The 20,602-nt window shown below is 34.6% G+C and overlaps 2 protein-coding genes and 1 long non-coding RNA gene across 8 annotated transcripts in view; 2 read left to right on the plus strand and 1 right to left on the minus strand.

Moving 5' to 3' along the window:
• Positions 1 to 20,602, plus strand: part of LOC138140379 (uncharacterized) — a 135,421-nt gene that overhangs the window by 32,707 nt on the left and 82,112 nt on the right. The gene's annotated exons all lie outside the window — the stretch shown is intronic.
• The window catches only part of DIP-delta (Dpr-interacting protein delta), a 103,628-nt gene that overhangs the window by 16,302 nt on the left and 66,724 nt on the right, over positions 1 to 20,602 (minus strand). For all 5 annotated transcript variants that reach the window (XM_069061379.1, XM_069061377.1, XM_069061375.1 and 2 more), the window contains 2 exons: positions 15,636 to 15,764; positions 263 to 547 (listed from right to left, as the gene is read on the minus strand). In XM_069061379.1, the coding sequence (XP_068917480.1) occupies positions 263 to 547; positions 15,636 to 15,764 (414 nt within the window). The remainder of the gene's footprint in view (positions 1 to 262; positions 548 to 15,635; positions 15,765 to 20,602) is intronic.
• On the plus strand, positions 1,790 to 2,893 carry LOC138140382 (uncharacterized). The gene is made up of 3 exons (XR_011162494.1): positions 1,790 to 2,235; positions 2,287 to 2,545; positions 2,595 to 2,893. It is a non-coding gene; the product is annotated as an uncharacterized lncRNA (long non-coding RNA).

Consider the following 20,602-nt stretch of genomic DNA (forward strand, 5'->3'; position numbering starts at 1 on the left):
GGGTAAATATTCATCTCTTGGACGTACTAAATCGACGAGAAAGATTGTTGTAGTGATGTATCTGTGCGGAAGAGGTAGGAAGAGCAAAACGAATGAGGTCGATAAATGGGGGATCGATTAATTCGGTAAGTTCGTCGAAAAAATGTAGGATATTGGTTTAGTGACCTCGTTAACCAGGGTTTTGAGCATAGATGGGTTGTTTTAGCGAGTTCGAAGGTATGGACAAATTCGTTTGTGAGTTAAGCAGATATATTTTATTTACCGTATAGTCGGATGGATCCTTCAGTTTCCCCAAGAGAATTCTTGGAGATGCATCGATAGTTACCGAAGTCTCCGGGTTGGAGGTTTCGCACTGACAATTTCATGTGCGCCCTGTAGCTGTTTTCAGCCGTTTCGGTCCCATACTTCTTCGTAGGCAGGAGCATGACGTTGTCGTATACCCAATAGCTAATGGCTCTTGGGTATGCCTCTGTATGGCAGTCTATTGTGACATCGGTGCCGGCTGGTGCTCCGACCAACTGATTTGGAACCCAAATCATCGGAGAAACTGTAACAAAACACATTTATTTACAAACGCGAAAGGAAAAGAAATCACGGCTCGAATCTACACCAACAAAATGTATCGATGGTGGATCGTTAACTGGTGGGAGACATTCCGACACGTTTTTCATACTAACTAGTCTCGACGCTGTAAATTCAGAGGAATAAATAAGCAGTTGATCTATTTTGCGTAAAACTTGGCTGCACGCTACGATAAGCTCGTTAATTAAATTGTTCATTTAGCGAAAACCCTCATTTATTTACTACATTAATTGGGGTTTATTTTTTCCACGATGTAAACGTTAAAGAGCAATATTGTGAAAAATATTTCCTTCGGAGTTTATTGCCGGAGTAGATACAGAAGTGACCCGATGAGAAATAGCTACACGTTTGGACATGTCACAAAATATTACATGTACAACATGGCAAAAGCGTTAGCGAGAAATATATTTCTTTGCAAAACTGGCTGAAGAAATGCGGAAAAAGACACAAACCTTAACCCGTCCTTATATTATTGTCAAAGAAGGAAAATATCACCTCGTCAAAACGTTATCCGCCACATTAACTCAAATAACGGCGATTTCTTCTCACCAGTATGTTTAATAATTAGGCTGTATATCACGCAAAATCCCTGGAAAAAAGTTTAATACGATGATATAAAACTTGGAGTAAATAAAGAAAACTTTCCAGAGATATTAAAGTCTTAAGATGTACTTTAAAAATATGATTAATAAATTATGAATATTAATCCCTGCAATGAAAAATAAAGCAGTTTATTTTAAGAAGCTCCGCTAAAAAATTATCTTGCATTTTATTGTGCGCTACAGAATCGCAAGGGGACGATAACCTCACCTTAATTTCCCTTATAAATGAAAAGCAACAACATTTTTATGACCAGTTTTATTATTTTTCTAACACAATTAGACACATCAATGCTATTATCAATCATTTTTACCCCACCAGCTGCTGCGATAATATCTACATCAAAGAACTTAAATAACTTTATTATTGATATTTCAATAAGATATATAGCTCATAGGATGAATGTATATAACACACCAAGGGTGTGCCTACTAGTAATACTGATAACGATCTATATTTAATTTTTTGCAAATTGAACAACATACTGAGCTGTAACAAGCGGGAAGTATTATATCGTCAAACTTCACTTCTTTCTCCTCAATTTGAAAGTCCTGTAAAATAGCGAATAAAAAAAGATGTCCAAACACAAATTGAATAGTGTGTAAAATAAATGATTGGTTGTAATTAATTGTTTAAGTGTTGTTCAGACGCCTCATGTACGCATTTTTAATACACCTCTTACAAAAATCATCACCAATTATCTGTTGCAGTTTATTCTGTGTTCCTTATTTGGGTGCTCCTGGGTACTTTAGCTTTTGCATGAGATCCCATTAATAACCTTGCAATTCTCAGTTTTCACTTGTTGAACATTTATAACGTAAATGTCAAATTTGTCACCTTGAAATCGAGCGTCCGTCATTATCAAGATGCAAACGCAACCTCATTCCAGTGTAATTCAATTGTTATCAATAATTCTCATAACATTTCATTATATTGGTGCGACTGATCATTGATGTTACTAATTGTGATTGATGTGCCGTCTACCTTGTTGCGTATGGCCACCTGTTCAAAAATGGAGTGACCATAACAAACACAATCAATGGTTTTAAATAAGTGAGTAATTGGCGTTGTAAATCCGGAGTTTATTTTAACACAGGGTTCCAGATTTGGTGAAATTAATTTTCATGAGGTTTTCACCTCGACTTTAGGAGTTCACATATTCACCCTTCGAATATTGTTGAATAAGAATGACATGCAAAGCTTAGATGTAGCTTTCCGTCTAAAAGAAAACAAGACCGTGTGCTTCAAGACAGCTTTATTCAGAATGAGCTTCCTAATAATTTCCCAAAGCTTTGTAACAATGGGTTCGTATGTACGGATCAAATGGCAGAGGATTTACAACGGGTGCGACGACAAGAGTCTAGTAAAAATAAACTCTTTCATAAATGCATATATTTTTATTGTTTTGGTAGTGGAGTTATCGACGCCATGGTCTTTTTGATTGGTTTACACGAACTCACCGTTCCGGAGCAGTTTTTACAAAAAGCCGGGGAAGTCCCTTGGTAGCAGATTTACTTCGTCAGTGGAATTTCTTAATTTTTCACGTTAGGACGATTAGATGTTGTCGATCAAGCAGGATGGGCTCGAGTTGCTATCAGCTTTTCTTTTGTTGTGTTACACTCTTATTCATTGGAGTTTATATCTGATCGAAGAAATAAAACACGGACAAGGAATTTTATCAAAACATATTTAATATCTAACGTATTGAATGTAAAAACGAGAACAATTTAGTTATTTGTTTCGTTGTACAAAAATAACATTGTTCTATCGATGGTTTCCTGTGACGAATTGTGTGTGTGCAAAGAGTAGACGAGAACCTAATCGAGTTGATACGACTTTGCATCAATCATAAGCATTTTTCGCTCAATAATCAGATTTATGAACAGAAAATGGGTTCACCACTTTCACTGGTCATAGTCTACTAAAGGAACATTTCGAGAAAATGGCATCGGAAATATCTATTTATCATGAAAATGGAAACAACAGATCTTTCCTGGACGCCATGCTGTTTACTCAAACCCTAAAAACTGGAAAATATTTTAACGTGTTCCTATAAATACGTCCGATATATGTATATACGAGTATATATACACCGCACTCATTCTCATTAACATAACAAAATATAAATGTCACGTTTCGTTAAAATTTTCACGAGAATCTCTTGAATTATAAATAGACTTTGTAACAGAGTGACGACACTTTTGTAGTCCTGAAGAGGTCCTGATTTGTCTCCAATTGAACACGATCGAATTGGTCTTCGATTACGAAAGCTGGGGATGAGAAACTACAAATTAATATTGATTATCTAATAGGAAACAAGATTGGGAAAGTAGAAACTTGTATTTTTTGCAGTGGAGAGTCAACATTTAGAGTTTGAGGTATTTGAGAAATAAATGTTTAGTCTAGCTGAATCGACTATTTACTTGAATAAGTTACTATGAGTACATATTTGTAAATGAAGTAATCGTAAATAACTGCATAGAAATTACGAAGGGTGTAAATAATTTATTTCCTCTAAAGTCAGATCCATTAATATCAATTTTGTTCATAGAGATAAAAAATATACATTTAACTTGGTCATTTCAATTAAATTAATATTAACTTTTGCAGTTTTGTTCGTTTTAGCCGTCAAACTTGTCACCTGCTGTATTGCAACCGGTATACTGCATATTACTTGGTGATTAAAATAGTAAATCGATCAATTCAGTGGAAGCAAAAATTTTTCCGACAATAACGATACATTTATACTTTCTATAAAAATAGCTGAAAAGTAAAAAAAACTTCCGTTGGTCACAAGAAAAAAAAATGATGGCAAAAATTAAAATTTAATTATTACGCAACCCTCTAGTGAATTTTGATTAAACAAAAAGTAATTATAAAATAATAAAGTAATAAATAACTCAGTTAACTGTCGAGTTAGTGATGGACAAAAATGGTTATAAGCTCCCGAATCCAGTCCGACGATTCAGACCAGTAAAGCCAAACCTAAGTTGAAGATTTTTAATTTCAAAACCAAAACACTTCAAAATTAAAAAATAAACAAATCTCTTGAGAGCATCACTCACCTATTAAAATTCACGAAAGGTCGCTCAGATAAACATCAAAAAGACACAGAGCTGTCCGTCTTCTCTTCTTAAACGAAAATCAGAACCAAAAAACACCATTGGAACATTTTCTTATTGTTATTTGTTAGTATTTTCATGACATAATATTTTTTGAAAAACGAGATTATCAGCATTTTCTAAATTTTCCGTTGATTTTTTATAAAAATAGTTTCACGTTTTAAGGAGTAATCGAAAACTGATACATATTTTGATATTTATCTAAATATAAATGATTGTCGGGTCAAGCCAGCTTTGGAAAAAAATATTATTGTGCCGCCTTTTTGAAACAGATGCCCAATTTTTATCTATTGTCACTTCTGACATTAATGGCGTTTTATTTATTGTTCTATCATAGATAATAAACATCAAAAATCTGTATTTTTCAATACAAATTGCAAATACATCCAGTTTTAGAGCTAAACAAAATTTGTGAGGGGAGGATTTAGCCAGTAAACTAATGTGACATTCAGAATTTGCTGAATTTATTCTACATATAAAGCAACACATTAAAAATTTGATAAGTTTTCATAGCAAACTGGACCAGACAATCATTTATAAATACCTTATATAATATATCACGACTGTTGCACGACCACCGATAATCGCTTTGTTTATAACGTAAATTACAAGAGAAGTGCGGATATTTTGCTTTTAAAACTAAAAAATATTGTTACTAGTTGTGAACATAAAGTTGATAAATGAACTTTCTTTGTTTTAAAGAGTCATTGTTGTCGAGCTATATTACCAACAACAGGGATGGAGTTATCTCAAGCAACTTGTGCTTGTGCATGAAGCATTGGATTTTTTAATCGATCGAGGAAGCAAAAAGAGTTGTATTAATTACTTTGTTTGCGTCAGTTTTCTCCACAAAAATACGTAATAATTCTGAGAACGTTTAAAATTATTCAGAATAAGAACAAATTGGCATTAAACCGAATAAGAGAGCTCTCAGCATTGTGAATGTTTTTTAGAAAATCACTTCTGATTTTACAAAGATTTATTCATGTATATTTATCTTTCTCGATTGTATTATTGGTAGTCGTTTTTCGCTTTGCGAGAAATTAAATTTCTTTCAGACCGCTTTATTGATGTCTCCGTAAAAGCGTACTGCATATAAAGTATAACACCAGCAAGAAACTTAAAATTCACTCAACTACAAGCACTTTTTCAAATAATTACCGATCTTAACATGTAATTGCTTCTTTCACCCTCAACTGTTTTGACTGCAAGCTTAATTACATCTAATTTAAAACAATTTCGCACTGATTTATTAATTAACATCGGCTGTAAAAAGAGACGTCTCGAAATCATTATTCACGACTAAAATTAAACTGACTTAAGCAGTTAAAAAAATCGCTTGCCTAAATAATTCCCTTGGAAATCAAAGCAAATTTGTTTTAATTATACGGAATTTTTATTTATTGTTTTCAAACTAAACACAAATAAATTTTAGAGTCATGTGAAAGTAACAAATGTTTCGCTCCACAATAATGTAGTTAATTTCGAATCAAATTGTTTTATAATTTGCATATAATTCAAAATGAATATTTTATTCCACATTAGGGAAAAGAAAAGCCGTGTTATTGTTCTCAGCGTATTTGCTAATCCGTCCACCACGCTTCAGACCACGTATGGAAAATATTGCATTGCAAATGACAGTTTCTACTTTACATAAAAATATTAAAGTTAAATGAGAACATTGTATGCGCCACTCAACAGACAAAGACAGTCTTACATTGGCGTTAGTCTTTGATACTGTTTATATAAACAGTAATTTTGTTCAAATATTTGCTCCCTGCGAGTTTGTTTTCTGTTTGTTTCACCAGAGGCGCCGATTTGACCTGGGTTTGGGTCTTCGATTTAAAAACACTCATAGTTCGTAGACAAACAAGCGAAATTTATTTTAAACGAGCGGTAAAGACGTGTTTTGGGGATTGAATCCCTCTCAGCTCTGTAATGTCCGATTCGTGACTGTGTCCTATTATTGAAGTTAATTAGTCGGTGTTCATGATGCTATTAAGGTCATTGTAAAATTCAAGGCATTCTGGTATTGTCAGTGAACATTGCACATCGGTTATAACGCATTTATCCAAATAATATAGAGGTGAACTGCATTAGCTTCATATTTGAAATACTGGACGTGTTTCAAATTTTACCGCCACCCAGGAATGCACTAATATCCGGTTTTGAACCGTCGGAATACTCTCATCATTGTCCAGATGAACGACAATTTTAGCGCGGAAATTTGCCAGACACAATTGGAAATATCCTTCGATATTTATCTCAATCGGCCGAGGTATTTTCAGATTAGGTTGAAATTGTCTGTGCGCCAATCAAAAATGGTATTTGCTTATTGTCTCGTTGAAATCGGAAAACTTCAGGTAACCGACAAAGATAATAAGGGGGTATTAATTAATTTAATTAAGATATTAGCAGGGTTAAATTGAGTTCCGGATGTCTTGATAATGCAGGAATGTTTCCCTTATCCCGACACGAATAACTTGGCATAACTCGCGGTTTTCTCCGAATTATGTTTAATTAAAAATAATGCATCCTGAACCCGTCTAGGTGAGGGTGTAGCATTTTGAATACATTACTCGGGAACAAGGCTCCCCATTCGACTAGTTTAAAAGTTCAAAATTTGGTAAATAGTAAAGGCGCTAACTTATCGACCGCCTCCGACATTCGCCGCCATTTACATACACCTGTTAGGTAGTCACGCGAGAACTCAACTTGAACTCGAGACTCTTGAATTTGAAAAGTATATTCACGCCATTATGATCCGCGAATGTACACGTTCCGCCGTTGCAGATTAGACACTTGCTAAAGCAAGATTTACCCCCAACTTAACGTTAATCACTTATTTATGTACTTGTGTGGAATCACTCAAATGTAACTGAATTTTATACCACGTTAAGGCGACTTAATTCCATTAGAGATCTACTAAACGACAACAAAACTGACGGAAGGATTCAATTATCCTTTATGAATTGCGCTCCGGCACAATTAATCTTCAATAATTGCCGCAAAATCATGAAACCAATGAACAAGATTCCGGACACCCACGCCGCCGAGCACCGATTTCTCTAATTAATACCTTCTTACACTTTCAATATTCACAGAAATAATTCTGATAGACAGACCCAACACCATCATTTTCAACTCGAATTTTATCACGATCTGCACACAAGAATCGGATGTAACCGAACATTATTGCTACCAAAAATAGAAACAAACAAACAAATCAAATTCAAATTGAATTTTGTGGTGCTGATTAGAAAGTCTAGCTTGTTGGCGCTTCCGCAGAATGGGTGATCTTTACAAGTGTGAGGCGATGAACAAAGCGTAAGTAGATAAAGTTATCGCCACCTCTTGGTTCTTAATCAGAAACTCATTTAAGCCCGTAGGCGGTGTCCAATATGAGTCACATTATTGTTTGTTCGACGTTCACACGGTAGTGTTGCGTGAGCTTTTTGTCTGTTACAGCTCAACGATTGAATTTGAGATGGTGAAGCTCACATTTAATGTTAATGCGAGAACAGTTGACCGTTTTTTATCAGATGGTGGGAATTACAAAAAGAATATACAGAGTTCTGGGTCAGAGTAAATGAAGTATAAAATTTCATATGCTTTCAGTTTAATTAAAGAAATAATGTTTTATAAATGCAGTCCTGGAAACATTAAGCAACAGTTTTCTTTTTTGATAACCTTTTTCAGCACGTCCATAATACAGGTTTTTCTCTCGCGTACATGTGTTTTAAAATATGTTTAGTATTGTGTAGATACGAAAGTGGTAGAGAATCTTAAATACGTTTCCAGTTAACAATGACATAAATTTCCATGCAAATTACCAAATACAAGGTATACATACACCTACCTCCCGAAGGAACAGTAGCCGGGTGCTATTTCCCCAAGGACAACTAAGCGACCCTTGTTCACGAAACTTTGTAATACTCAAAATAAATTTTCTCTTCCACCAGGAATAATTTATAAGTATGTAATTAATATTAATAAGGAACAACAACGCTAACCCTAATTGGGTGGTATAATTACCTTATCGAGTTCGTTTAAATCGAAATAAGTCTTTTTCAAGAAGTGCGTAATCATATTATCGCTTGTCACTCAAACTAGAGCCCCGTCATTTATTACGTTTCGCGAGAGTTCCCTATTAATGTTATTTCAGTGAGTGAAGAAGTGCCAACTGTTCGGAATCGTCATTAAAAATGTAATCCCCGACTACAATTAAATGTGATCGAGCAGTTTCGTTTTGGGAATCGCAGAAAAATCGCTAAAACATTGTGAAACAACATTTTTAAAGTGGGACATATTGCCACGTGCTGACATTTTCCATAACGAGGAACTCACGTGTATGTATAGTTACGTGATCCTAGTTGGACGAGCGGTGAATGCAAAACAATAAGATCGTGTGATGCGTGCATTACTATCTGTGTAGTGTTTGCATTAATCTCCTTGTAACGCCTAGCGAAAATGATGGAGGAAACTCGAGAAAATTTAGTAGTTGGAAAAGCGTCTGAGCTAGGGCAACTGCACACAAATATATAAATAAAATCGATTTTCAATATCGTCACTTATCGCTTACAAACCATTAGACGCGTTACATATCAGTGTATATATCGCATTGACTACCCCATTGCTTTACCCTTACCGTAGAATATACGTTTTGTTTGTTTTATTACCTCTTTACCGAATCATAACGATTTCATATAAAATTCAAATACCCGAAACCATATCTTGCTGTATATATACGGTTGCGATAAAATGAATTGACGTAATTCTTTTGAACCTCCACACATCGCCGCGTTATTCCTCAACTTTTACCTCAATCCTACAATATTACCAATCAGGGGCGGCCGCCAACTTCAGACATTCACACACATCTTCCTGAATAATTCTCAGAAATTTTATGTGGCATTTGCTGGTGCGCCTGCGAGTACTGGCATCACATCACAATCAATGTTTCTTTATTTCTGTATTACTCTTTAAATTTGGCTCCTACTGCTCATATCCGGAAATGGCAACGGCCATACATTTTATTTACGATGGACTAGCTTTGCCGTTAAATAAAACGCTCATGTGAAAGGACCGAGTTACTAAAATAGCAGCCTAAAGGTCGGCTCTTTCGGTTCTCATATTAGAACCTGAGCACTTATTTCGGATATCTCTATTGCCCATAGTAGTCGCGTCTCCTGACTGAAATACGAGCCGCCACTGTTGCCGGTATTAACCGCTATGGCTTAGTTAAATTTCGCTTTTCCGAAAGCTTCATCGATTTCATTTCATTTAAAATTTGCTGGAAAAACCATCGTCATTTCTGAAAATTCGCAATTATTACAAAGCCATTAGTTCGGATAGGAAGGCATTTCTCTTCAAATGAACTTAATGTATCGCACTGATGAGATCGCATCTAGCTCTCTGGTGATGCTTTGTTTCATATGTAAATATATAATTGAAAATTTGTGAGCTAGGAATTATGCTATAACCGAATCGGGGTATACAGAAGTCAATTTGTGCTTTCGATTTCTATGGGAATTGTTTTAAATGGAAGCTCTCTTCTAGATGCCACATCACTTTTTCTTCGACTGAAGGGAAATTTTTAACATAATTTGATATTAAGCACGGCGTGAATATCTATTCTAAAACAATTGCTGTCAGATTAACGTCTCCCAACAATTGAACTTATGAAAATTGCATCTCATTCGAATTTGCACCTGAACAGAAACATTCAAAATAAAACATTTACGCAGTATGCAATTGCATCTGCAAACCGATCTCTTCAAGTTCGGCTGCAAAATCTTGCGTACTTATTGCAATGGATCCAACAACAATTATCGGTTTAAGCTTTTAAGTTTATTGAAGAAAATAATGGAGTAATTTTTTACGCAATGAGGTACTCCATCTCATACTAATTAAGTTACTACGCCTCGAACACGACCGTGTAAAATTTAGATTTAACGGAAACCACTGAAACTGTTAACATTTTAGCAATATCATGATCTTTAGAAGCTTCGACAAGTAATTTTTATTTGATTTTTTTTCATCCTTCATTTGGACCAAAATTCTCCACGTCATAAATTTTATAACGGTTGGATGCGTATTAAAATTGTTACAGCTTTCAGAAGTTTAAAAAAATATAGAGGCAGTCATCTTGATTTTAAAATTTCGCAACAAAACTGCGTTGTGCAGCCAGTTAAAAAATATTGGGTATTTTCAGTTTTAATAAAAATATATTGGTCCTTGAATGTGATGAAATTTGGAAATTTTTATTGTGCTCGTCTTAGAATAATATACAATTAAATGTGAAGTGGTGATCTGGTTGAATAAAGAGATGGTTTTATGCAAAACTCGTACATTTTGTTACGGTGAACACACAATATGGACATTATACAACAATGATAATCGTCGTAGTAAACGAAGCAGTTTTCTTACAATGCTAATATTATCAAGGCAGACGCAAGCTACATTTATGACGCTACTTGTGAAGTTAATGGATTCTTTTCCACCGTTCGATTTTCTCATTTAATATAAAGTTAGTGATGTATCTTAATGAAACTCCAACAACCTTTAATTTAAAAAATTTAATAAACCGTCATGATTTATTTCTATTTTTGCATTCTGCACGTGAAATGAAGTTACACTTTTCATAAATAGTCACTTGTTAGAAAATTAAAAAATGTATCGAGATTTTGTTCACCATTCATTCATTTATAAATTGACAGTGGCCTCAGCCCCGTCGTAACTCGATCCGACGTTTCTTCTCGGCGTGAAACGTTCAGCTAAAGTGTATCAAACCTATCGCTTTTCTCTATTTATCATTAATAGAAATTTTAATTTTTCACAGTTTGCTCTCAGATTATCGGCTCTTCCGATGCTTCTCCGCTTTTACTCAAACAATAACTTTTTCACGATCCATCAATAAAAAATCTATACCGAATTGTAGAAAATGATATTGAAGACGTGATTAAGAACAAACAATATAGTTGTTCCTTTCTCTAAAAAAAAGAACAAACTACTTTAAGTTTTTTATACACGGTCATATAAATACATTGGAATTTTCGTCGTCATCTAGCTTGTCCTGAGTTGATTAAGAAATTGCTAATTGCAAAAAACTTTATCCTGCGAGACGCATTAATTCCTAAATGTAGTGTACCCGGAGTTAATAACAATAGTATCTTGTCTATGTAAACTTGTACCGTCTGGATACCGAATTTCTGCACGATTAATTAAACAGAATATTCTGTTGGATATCTTAGTCAATTAGGAGCAAACCTTGGCTTCCAGTATTGGATTTTTCAATCTAACTACTTGGATGTTGCAATTGTTAGAAAATAAAGAAATCCACTTTTCCTTATGACAGATCAAAATTACTCGATTTTTTATGAGTGTTACAACAAAGCTATTCACTAAAATGAAAAAACATCAACCAGTGATGTCTCCAGTTTAGCGCTCTGTCGATTAAATTTTTGATAAGCTGTGAGGGTCCGTGGATAAATTATTAGTGTTTAAGGACGTTTCTCAAGTCATCAGACTGAATGTTACATTTAACATAATGAGGGTAAATATTCAACAGATTTACGATTTACCTCTTCGTGACTGTCTACATCTCCAGACTGCTAAAGTGGACTACGTGTTAAGGAGTAGGTCTCAGGTGTATTTTATCAAGTAAATTATAGCCTGGAAGTAGGTATAATATATAAACTGTAAACAACCGTGTATGGTCACGATTCAGCTCAAAATAAGCAGATTTTTATTATGCAAGGACACACGATCAATGACAGAACAGATAAATAGAAAACATTAACCTTAAGCTTTAAAACATGCAAGTAGTAAAATTTTTCATTGCGAATGCCCCACCGGTAACATTTTTTTTTTTTTCTAAAAACAACACGACATTGCGTTTATGACTTTTATAATGCTTACACCGTTATCGTAAAAGTGCACATAACGTTTGAAAAATCAATTCTTGCTTGTTTACTTTTATCTTGTTTTTATGGAGAGGTCTAGTTGTTCTTCAGACTTCCTAAAAACTCAAATAGTGGTTTTTGGATAAAACTAATAATGTTATTGTAACAGTGAATTGGAAAAATTATTCCTTCTGCTGCCAGTTTTGGCCAAAAGATTAATATTTTAAAGTATTCTGATGGTTCGAAGAGGCAAGCGAATTAAAAATAATAATTTATTATACAAGTTTTATAAGACATCATTTTGTTGCATGCGTTTTTTAGAGCACGACGAGTGCAGCGAGGAGTGCTATAAAGCAAACAAGTGCGACAAAATGGCTTACGAAACGAGCGTAATACAATATTTATTTCTATTTTGCCCCTATTTTTTATTTTAAATTTAAAAAAAGTTCAAAACATAATGCTAGGAAAATTATATTTGGCAAATATAAAGGGTTGGTAACACTGGTAATTAGACGATAAAGGGTTGGTAACACTGGTAACTAGACGAATAATTCAAGTTTTGGATTTAAAGTGTCAAATAATCACGTAACCACTATTCACTACTCATCAGTCACTGCCAACATTAAAAATTTAAGTAAATATTCCTGAAACCGGTATCGAAAAGAACTCCTTTTCGAAGGCACGAGGAGCGCAGCGACGAGTGCTATAAAGCAAACAAGTGTGACAAAATGGCTTATAAAACGAGTATAATACAATAGTTTTTCTATTTTGCCCCTTAAATTTAAAAAAAACTTCAAAACATAATGCTAGGAAAATTATATTTGGCAAATATAAGGGTTAGTAACGCTGGTAAATAGACGAACAATTGTAAGTTTTGAATTTAAAGTGTCATGAAGTGCAGTGATCACGTAGCAACAACTCACTTTCAGTCACTGCCAACATTAAAAATTTAAGTAAATGTTCCTGAAACGCGTATCGAAAAGGCCTGCTTTTCGAAACCCGTTTGAGTGTTATACTGACTGTTTTATAGGTGCAAAATAGAAAAAATTCATTTGCTGCACAGCCAATTATTGAGGGCAAAATTTGTTTTGTTAACTGTCAATAAAAATATTTCTTTTATATCTATTTTGTTAAATAAGTGGTTGATTTTGTGATACTTCAAAGGACAAACTACTACACAAGTTGAGAAGGTATTTACGGAGTACCCACAAGTGTTTGGCGAAACAAATACAATTCTTAAAAAAAGCTGCAACATAAGCTTTGACAGTTCAGTTTTAAACGTGCGTTAATTATTGAGCATTATGCTACCAAATTTAATAGTGCGATACCCAAGATAGCTTTTTATCATTTTCAAATTTTTATCAAAAGTAAAATTAAAAAATTGACAACAATCCCGATTGAGAAGGAAATGTAAAATCGTAGAATGTATGAACCTCTCCAACTTGGGTGGAGGTGCGGCCATTAATTTTCAGTTGACACGACAAAAGTCCTTTATACCCTGCAGATTTAGATCGCAGAGATTTAACTTAATTTAATCATTTATTTATAATTAACCGAGCAAACAACGGAGAATTTCGGGCAAGTTAAAGTAAAATTTAAATTCAGATCCACCAGAAAATCTTTTCCTTTACCTATCTTTATTTTTTGTTTTCTTCACTTTAAAACAATTCTTGTTAAATGGATTGAGTGAAATTTGTTCACTCATTGTATTTAATAATTCTTCGAGACGGCCTTGGAAACCAGTTTAATTATTGCATACCCTAGGAAAAATAATTTCAATTTGTTAGATCATATCTTTTTTTAAGCATCAAGTTTCAGTGTTTCAATAAACCCCCAAGCCGCGAAACGTTATGCCACACCGGTTTTTGGAGGAGCGTTGTATTAGTTAATCAATAAAATTGAAACAATCGACTTCTTTTTATTTGACAAAAGTAAGTTATTTGTTTATTCGTTGACGTATAATTATGTTTGGTTTGAGAGATATTATTATGTCATTTTGACGATAGTGGAAATAGAACGGTGTAAATGTGATTTTAATGTCGCGAATTCGACAAGGGTGTCAGTTTTGGTGTTTGCAGTCGATTTAAGATGAGTTGTTTATTTCGATTTGTTTCTAAAATTGAACAAAACATCGTGGTGCGGGAAGCTCCGAAATGGAATATAAGAGGGTAAAGTTTGTCCGTAAATTATTTTCGTTACTTAAAATTTTTCTCAAGTCCAACATATATTCATTAGTCAAGCTGGCATTTCAGCAGACAAAACAATTTATTTTACAAAGTACTCTACTAATTTTGCTTGTTCTTGTGGAGTAAAATGGAACATTTGAAATTACATGTTGAATTGGAGTAAAAACTTAATGTTTTGTATATTTTTCAAATGTATTAAAGCAACATCAGCTCTCTAGTGAAGCAAAGAAGGTTATAAATTTTCCTCGGTCCTCTACTACTAATTTCTACTCGACCTCCTGCGAAATATAGGACAGTAAATTTGCCTTATATTACACAAATTGATATTTGATAACGGCGGACTAGAAATATATCACTAAAACTTACGCGCCTCGTGAAATTCATTTTATTCATATTACTATTGAAAAATCGACTTGCTACACTCTTCTTATTATTTACGAACCGATCCATCAATTTAAATAATGTTCAACACAAAACAACTCACGCGCACATTTTACATCCCAGCAAATCGTAAAAATAAAGAAACCCAATTAATTGACAAATAAGGGTCGGTTTTATCTCATTTACAATATTGAACATTTATTTTCGGCACAAATATTTGCCTTATGCCAATTTAGGTAGTGCATCTTGTATTTACACAACTCTGCTTGTTTTATTTTCAAATTGCAACCCACTCAAATCTTCCACATTTCCATCAATTAACACTAGGTTAACAAGTATTTGCCCGTAACGGTCCATTTTCCATCTTATTAAATTTATTCAACCGGGCTCCTCTTTAGACCAATAAACTCGTATATTACTCTCCTTTTGTTTCAGCTTGCATAATCATTTTAGATGAAAGCCTCCCTATCGCTTTTCGGCATAAAATTTTCAATTAATAACAGAATTGATCGTCGTTTTCTATATTAAATATTTCTAAGTAAACATTATGCTTTCATTTCGAGCGCACGATTCATTGGCTTTGCCCCGACCTTCCAAAATTTATAATCCCAATTAGCCAAAAATACAAATACAGTAAATATAGGGACAAAATTAAGTCTCCTTTCGACTTAGAATAAAATAATCGACAAAAATTGTTATCGATAGCTTCGCTGCCTCCACTTTGGAAATTATATTAAATATAGGTCTCGCACCATAAATTTTTTAAATGAACGCTCAGAGATGGTTTCAATATATCTCCATAAAATTTTTACGGCGCAAATAATTGCAAATTATTAAGGAAACATGCAACATTTACTTACATTCTACGTCGACGATGATACGTTTGCTTACAGATGGTGGCACTCCATTGGAAGCAATGCAAAGATAGGCGCCCATTTCCGTTCTGCTGATGCGGGTGAGATTCAATTGCTCCCCATCGTATGCGTTCACTGCAATAAATAAATGAATATTGCAATAAACAACGAAAATATCCACTCGTTCCTTCGCAGCTTGTACGAACAAAACCCAAGCGATGAGGGGTCGATAGTGTATTATTAAAAGGCGATTTTGAGTGAAATCAGATGCATCTCGACAAATTTATGAGTGGCGAGAGAAAATTTGTAATGTTTATAAAAAAGGTTTAGCAAAATTTTGTAGAACACGCCGATAAGAAATGTTGGAAAAACTTGGGTTATAAAAATATGTAGAAGTGAAATTTGAACAAAAATTCCCGAGAGCACTCTTTATACCAAGGGTGCATGTATTAAAATTCATTAAGGCAATTTTTTCCACGGCACTGATAGAAAATTTCAAATTTAGTAACAGCCAACACGTTTGAATTTTTCATTTAGCATGAAGTTTTAACGTGTCGGTCGCATTTTCACGTTGTGTATTTCATCTCTATATCAATTAAATTTTCGGTGCGTTTTGGGGCATTACACGCGATAAAGTGTGACTATAATTAAGAGATCAGGCATAATTCAAACTACTACGTCCGAAAGTAATTCATAATGTGTTGGCAATATCCGTGTAATAATAAACCTTTAACCCCACGAGATTTATTACCGGCAAATTATTATAAATACATGACCGTGGGTAGTTAATAAATAAACTGTTTCTGTTACCCTGGAAGGCAAAGCCGCCCTTTAATTTGGAGTGTACAGTACAATTGGATAAAGCATAAATGCTAAAAGGATTTAATTGAGCAACGACAAATCTTCGAACGTTTATATCAAAAATATATTTATTAAGTTTCACCTTTCAGACGAATCTCGCGAAATACTTCCCGAAACACAAAGAAATTATTCCGGTTGAATTTTAAAAGTTAAATAATACAGTCGAGGATGATTTCTTGGCTGTTCTTTTACAAGAATTTGAAGTTTTCTCAACATTAACCTTAAAATCCCACCGTAAACAATAAAAACATCTCATGCAAAGAATTTTCAGTTAATTCTAACAGGTTCCCTTTGATGAAAGAGATTCTGCAGGTTTAAATTAATTTAGGATTGAGCAGCATATTTTTACTCTTACACCAATTTTCTTGAATTCTTTTGTATTTCATTAAACGCCGTCAAAATATTATTGTTTTTGTGTTAAAACAGGAATCGTGAGCTTGAAATACTTGTTGTTAACAAACTCAAACTTGAGCTTGAGGATTAATTCACTGAAAATATTTTAATCACAAAAAAAGGAAACAAAACACAAGCTTCTTTGGACGTTCGTCGTGATCAAAACAATTTAAAATTTTTTCATGTTCTCTTTCAGTTTGTAAATTCAGATGCCCACAAATTGTTGACCTTTCGTGCAAGTTGCGTAGTTACAAGTTGGAGAAGTTCGAAACGCGTGTTGTGATATCTTGGTGGAGAGTTTTAGTTGCGAGATACTGCATAATGAAGAAATAAGTAGGTCGGTAAGAGCGTCCGAAATGGAGATTTCTTTATTCATGGTTCCCGGCTGTTGTTAATTCCGGTTATAAAATTATAAGTTTAACCTCATCTCATCGATTCCTCGTTACTTGGTGAAACTTTTGGTTAGTGTCAGTTAGGGGAAAATAATTGTTTAATTTAGTGACGAGAAGTGGAGCGATGCGAATTGTTTCGGGTTGCTTAAGTAAATATTGATAGCGACGACGTTGTGGCGGTGCGGTGTTTTGAAAAACAATAATTTTTCGAACGAGTGAAGCGAATGGTGATCGCGCGTCGTTTTAAAATAGGCATGAAATATAATTTTATGCAGTTGAAGATACCCGCGGGGAATTAGCACATTATATTCAAAGCATATGTTAATTTTCATTGGCCATTGTTCCTCATGTTATGTTCGCATGACGAAGAACGTGTAAAACAGTTCAGTTGTAGCTGGCATTGTACGTGAGAGCGTGAATGCACGTCGCATTTTATCAAACTAATTAAGGCGAGTATAATATTAATCCTAACACAGTCGAGCGCAGACAAACTAATCCCGCCCCATAAAAGGATGATGTTATAATAGCAACATCATTTTTGTTGGAATATTCGCAAATAAATCAAGAATATTACACAAATGGAAACCTGAAATGTTAACAGGGAAACGTTGTCGACGGAATTAGAATATATTTGATGCCGCAATGTTTCCGATTACTCAACTGCAGCTCACACGCTCCGTCTCCCTTCTTGTCGTTTTTCAAAGGCGAAACAACTCGATTATTTATTCTCTCTATTTGGAAATTCGACAATTGGACAACTACAAACAGGAGACCAACAGCATCTTCCACACTTTATCTGCATAACTGATATCGCGGTATGGAATTTTGGAATGCGCATGCTTGCTGCCACCAACCCCAGTGCTAGATTAGCTGTTGCAATATTTAACAGGCCAGGCAGGCAGGGTTGTAAGCTTCGCACCCCAGCACCTGATAGCACCCCATTGTAGCGAAGCTACTGACGCCAGTATCGCATTATTTTTACTGCAACTCAATAAAGTTGCAAACGATTTCGAAAGCTACTGTATCACTCCCCCTTTCACACTTTATGCAGAAAGACGCAGCTCTCATATACAATTTACCGGCATTTCGCCGCTTTTATTCGCTCATATACCTTTTTTAATTAATTTTATACATGATATTTTCACTCAATTCGAGATGTCGTCAATTTGTTACAATCTCGAAATTTTTCTCTGCCGGTTCCACCTCTTTTTATGAAACATTCTACCTATTTAATTAAATATTTAAAAAAGAACACTCCACCAACGTGTCGACTTTATTATACAATATACTGCATTATTTAACGTACACCAACTCGTAAAAAAAACAACACCCTCTTATCATCATTAACCATATTTCAAATTCCCTATTCAATGATTTCATGATTATAAATTGTGACGATTAAATTTTTATTTATATCTGCTTCCCATCTTACCCCTCATTTATATTTATTTTGTTACAGTTGCAGTTTACGTCTTGAAACATTCATAATCTCTCCGCTTTCTGCGACCTTATTTTGACTATATAAAGAATTCTCCACTGCCATTGTAGCAGTTAGTCTAAAATTTGCATAAAACCTAAAGTTTCAACTGCAACATGCTGATTTCCAACCAAATACGAGTAACCTCACATCTCTACTTGAAATAATAATATTGACAACATACTCCTCTGTTTTATCTTATTTTGAATAGGTAATTTCTACGTAATATTTTGATTTTTTAAAATGCAAACATTTTCGTGGTACGTTATACAAATCCATTTTCCACGTATTCTGCTTAGTATGAGAAACTACGAAAAAGAGATCTTGAGCGGCACAAACATTTTAATGGAAAGCACAGTCCTAAGCTTTTGTTGTGTGAGAAATTTGTTAATTGCTTTCTTTTAAATCCTTTCTTCGTGTCCGGTTTCTATCATAACTCGTTTGCTCTAAGAAAGTTTTGCGTCGAAAAGATTAACAAAACTCCATTTCAAATAAGTCGTTAAAGTTTAGCAGAAGTCTGTACAAGAGTAGACGAAACGTCAGATAGTGTTAGAGAGTATCTGTGAAAGAATATGGGATTGTCGTTGATTGCAATTTGAGGTTGCACTTTGGCACTTCAATACAAAAGTCAAGTGCGATTTCCATAACTTGTCTGGTCGTAACAAGCCGCAATGAAGCTAAAATGAAAGAATGAACCCTTATCAATCGTCGAAACTTCAACACTTTGAATAATCTAAATAAAACGACTTGAAACTTTATGTAATTAATTATGTGCGTGTCTGGTTGGTGTGAAGATGTGTCATCTAGATCGTAGACCGTTGTCCCTTATTACGGCTTGTCGAATAAAGATGTATAGACATTAGTGGTAGTTTGTGAGATAGGTTTGCTGTCCGAAAGTACTCGTAGAGCGTGGCAACGTTGATGATGAAGTTATTAAGAAAGGTCGTTGAGAATATCACTGGTTACCCCGGGGTGTTGTAAAACTCGTAATGGATCTGTATCAATAATTTTATGTTTCGTTTCTATCGGTTTGTCTAAAGAATTTTTAAAAGGAACGCGCCAAAACTAGCGTCTGGTCGTAATGGCGGATGCTCTTGGGACACGTGAAATGAGAATGTGTTTCCTTAAACAGCGATATTTTTAGGTGTCGCTTGTTCGAAAACACGCAACGACCACGCCAAATAAACAGATATGTTATATTACTTACGTATTTGTAAGAAGTGTGCGTGTAACGCACCGTTGATATGTATGATGTGTTGCGTTTCGATTAAAAATTGACGCATTCGGTGTCGCCGGGGAGAATTTCCCGAGTGGGCAAGCTCGGAGATCTTAATAGCAGGAATGGTGTAAATAAAATATCTAAAAGACACGTGTTCGGCTTAAGCTCGAAGTCTTTTAATTAATCCAGTGGAACGACCTGAAGGAATTCGAAACGCCGAACTACTCCTTCGCATAGGAATTTAGCACGCGTTGTCAATATTAAGCAATTCGATTAAATCGCGGCTTTGGTAAACCATTTCAGATTTATGTGGTTCTTGCTAAGTTGACATTCTGTGCGCGGACGACCTACGAACGAAACGACACTCTCGAGAGCCTTTTGCTCTCGTTTATCAGCTTGCCCTGTATCAGTTGTTGTGTGTCTTTTACGGGTTATTTTTTGTTAACTTTTTTATTGTTTCTGAAAATATGGCATCTTTGCGCGATACTGAGTAACTACACTGTGATTCTGAATTCACAACGTTTACCTCGAGCTTTATATAAAGATCCAAATTTATCGCTGCCGATGCATTCTCGAAGCTTTATACGATTTTATGGCTGTGTTCGTTCCACCAGGCCGAACTAGTCATTTC

The sequence above is a fragment of the Tenebrio molitor genome, chromosome X (assembly GCF_963966145.1).
Source record: "Tenebrio molitor chromosome X, icTenMoli1.1, whole genome shotgun sequence".
Lineage (NCBI taxonomy): Eukaryota > Metazoa > Arthropoda > Insecta > Coleoptera > Tenebrionidae > Tenebrio > Tenebrio molitor.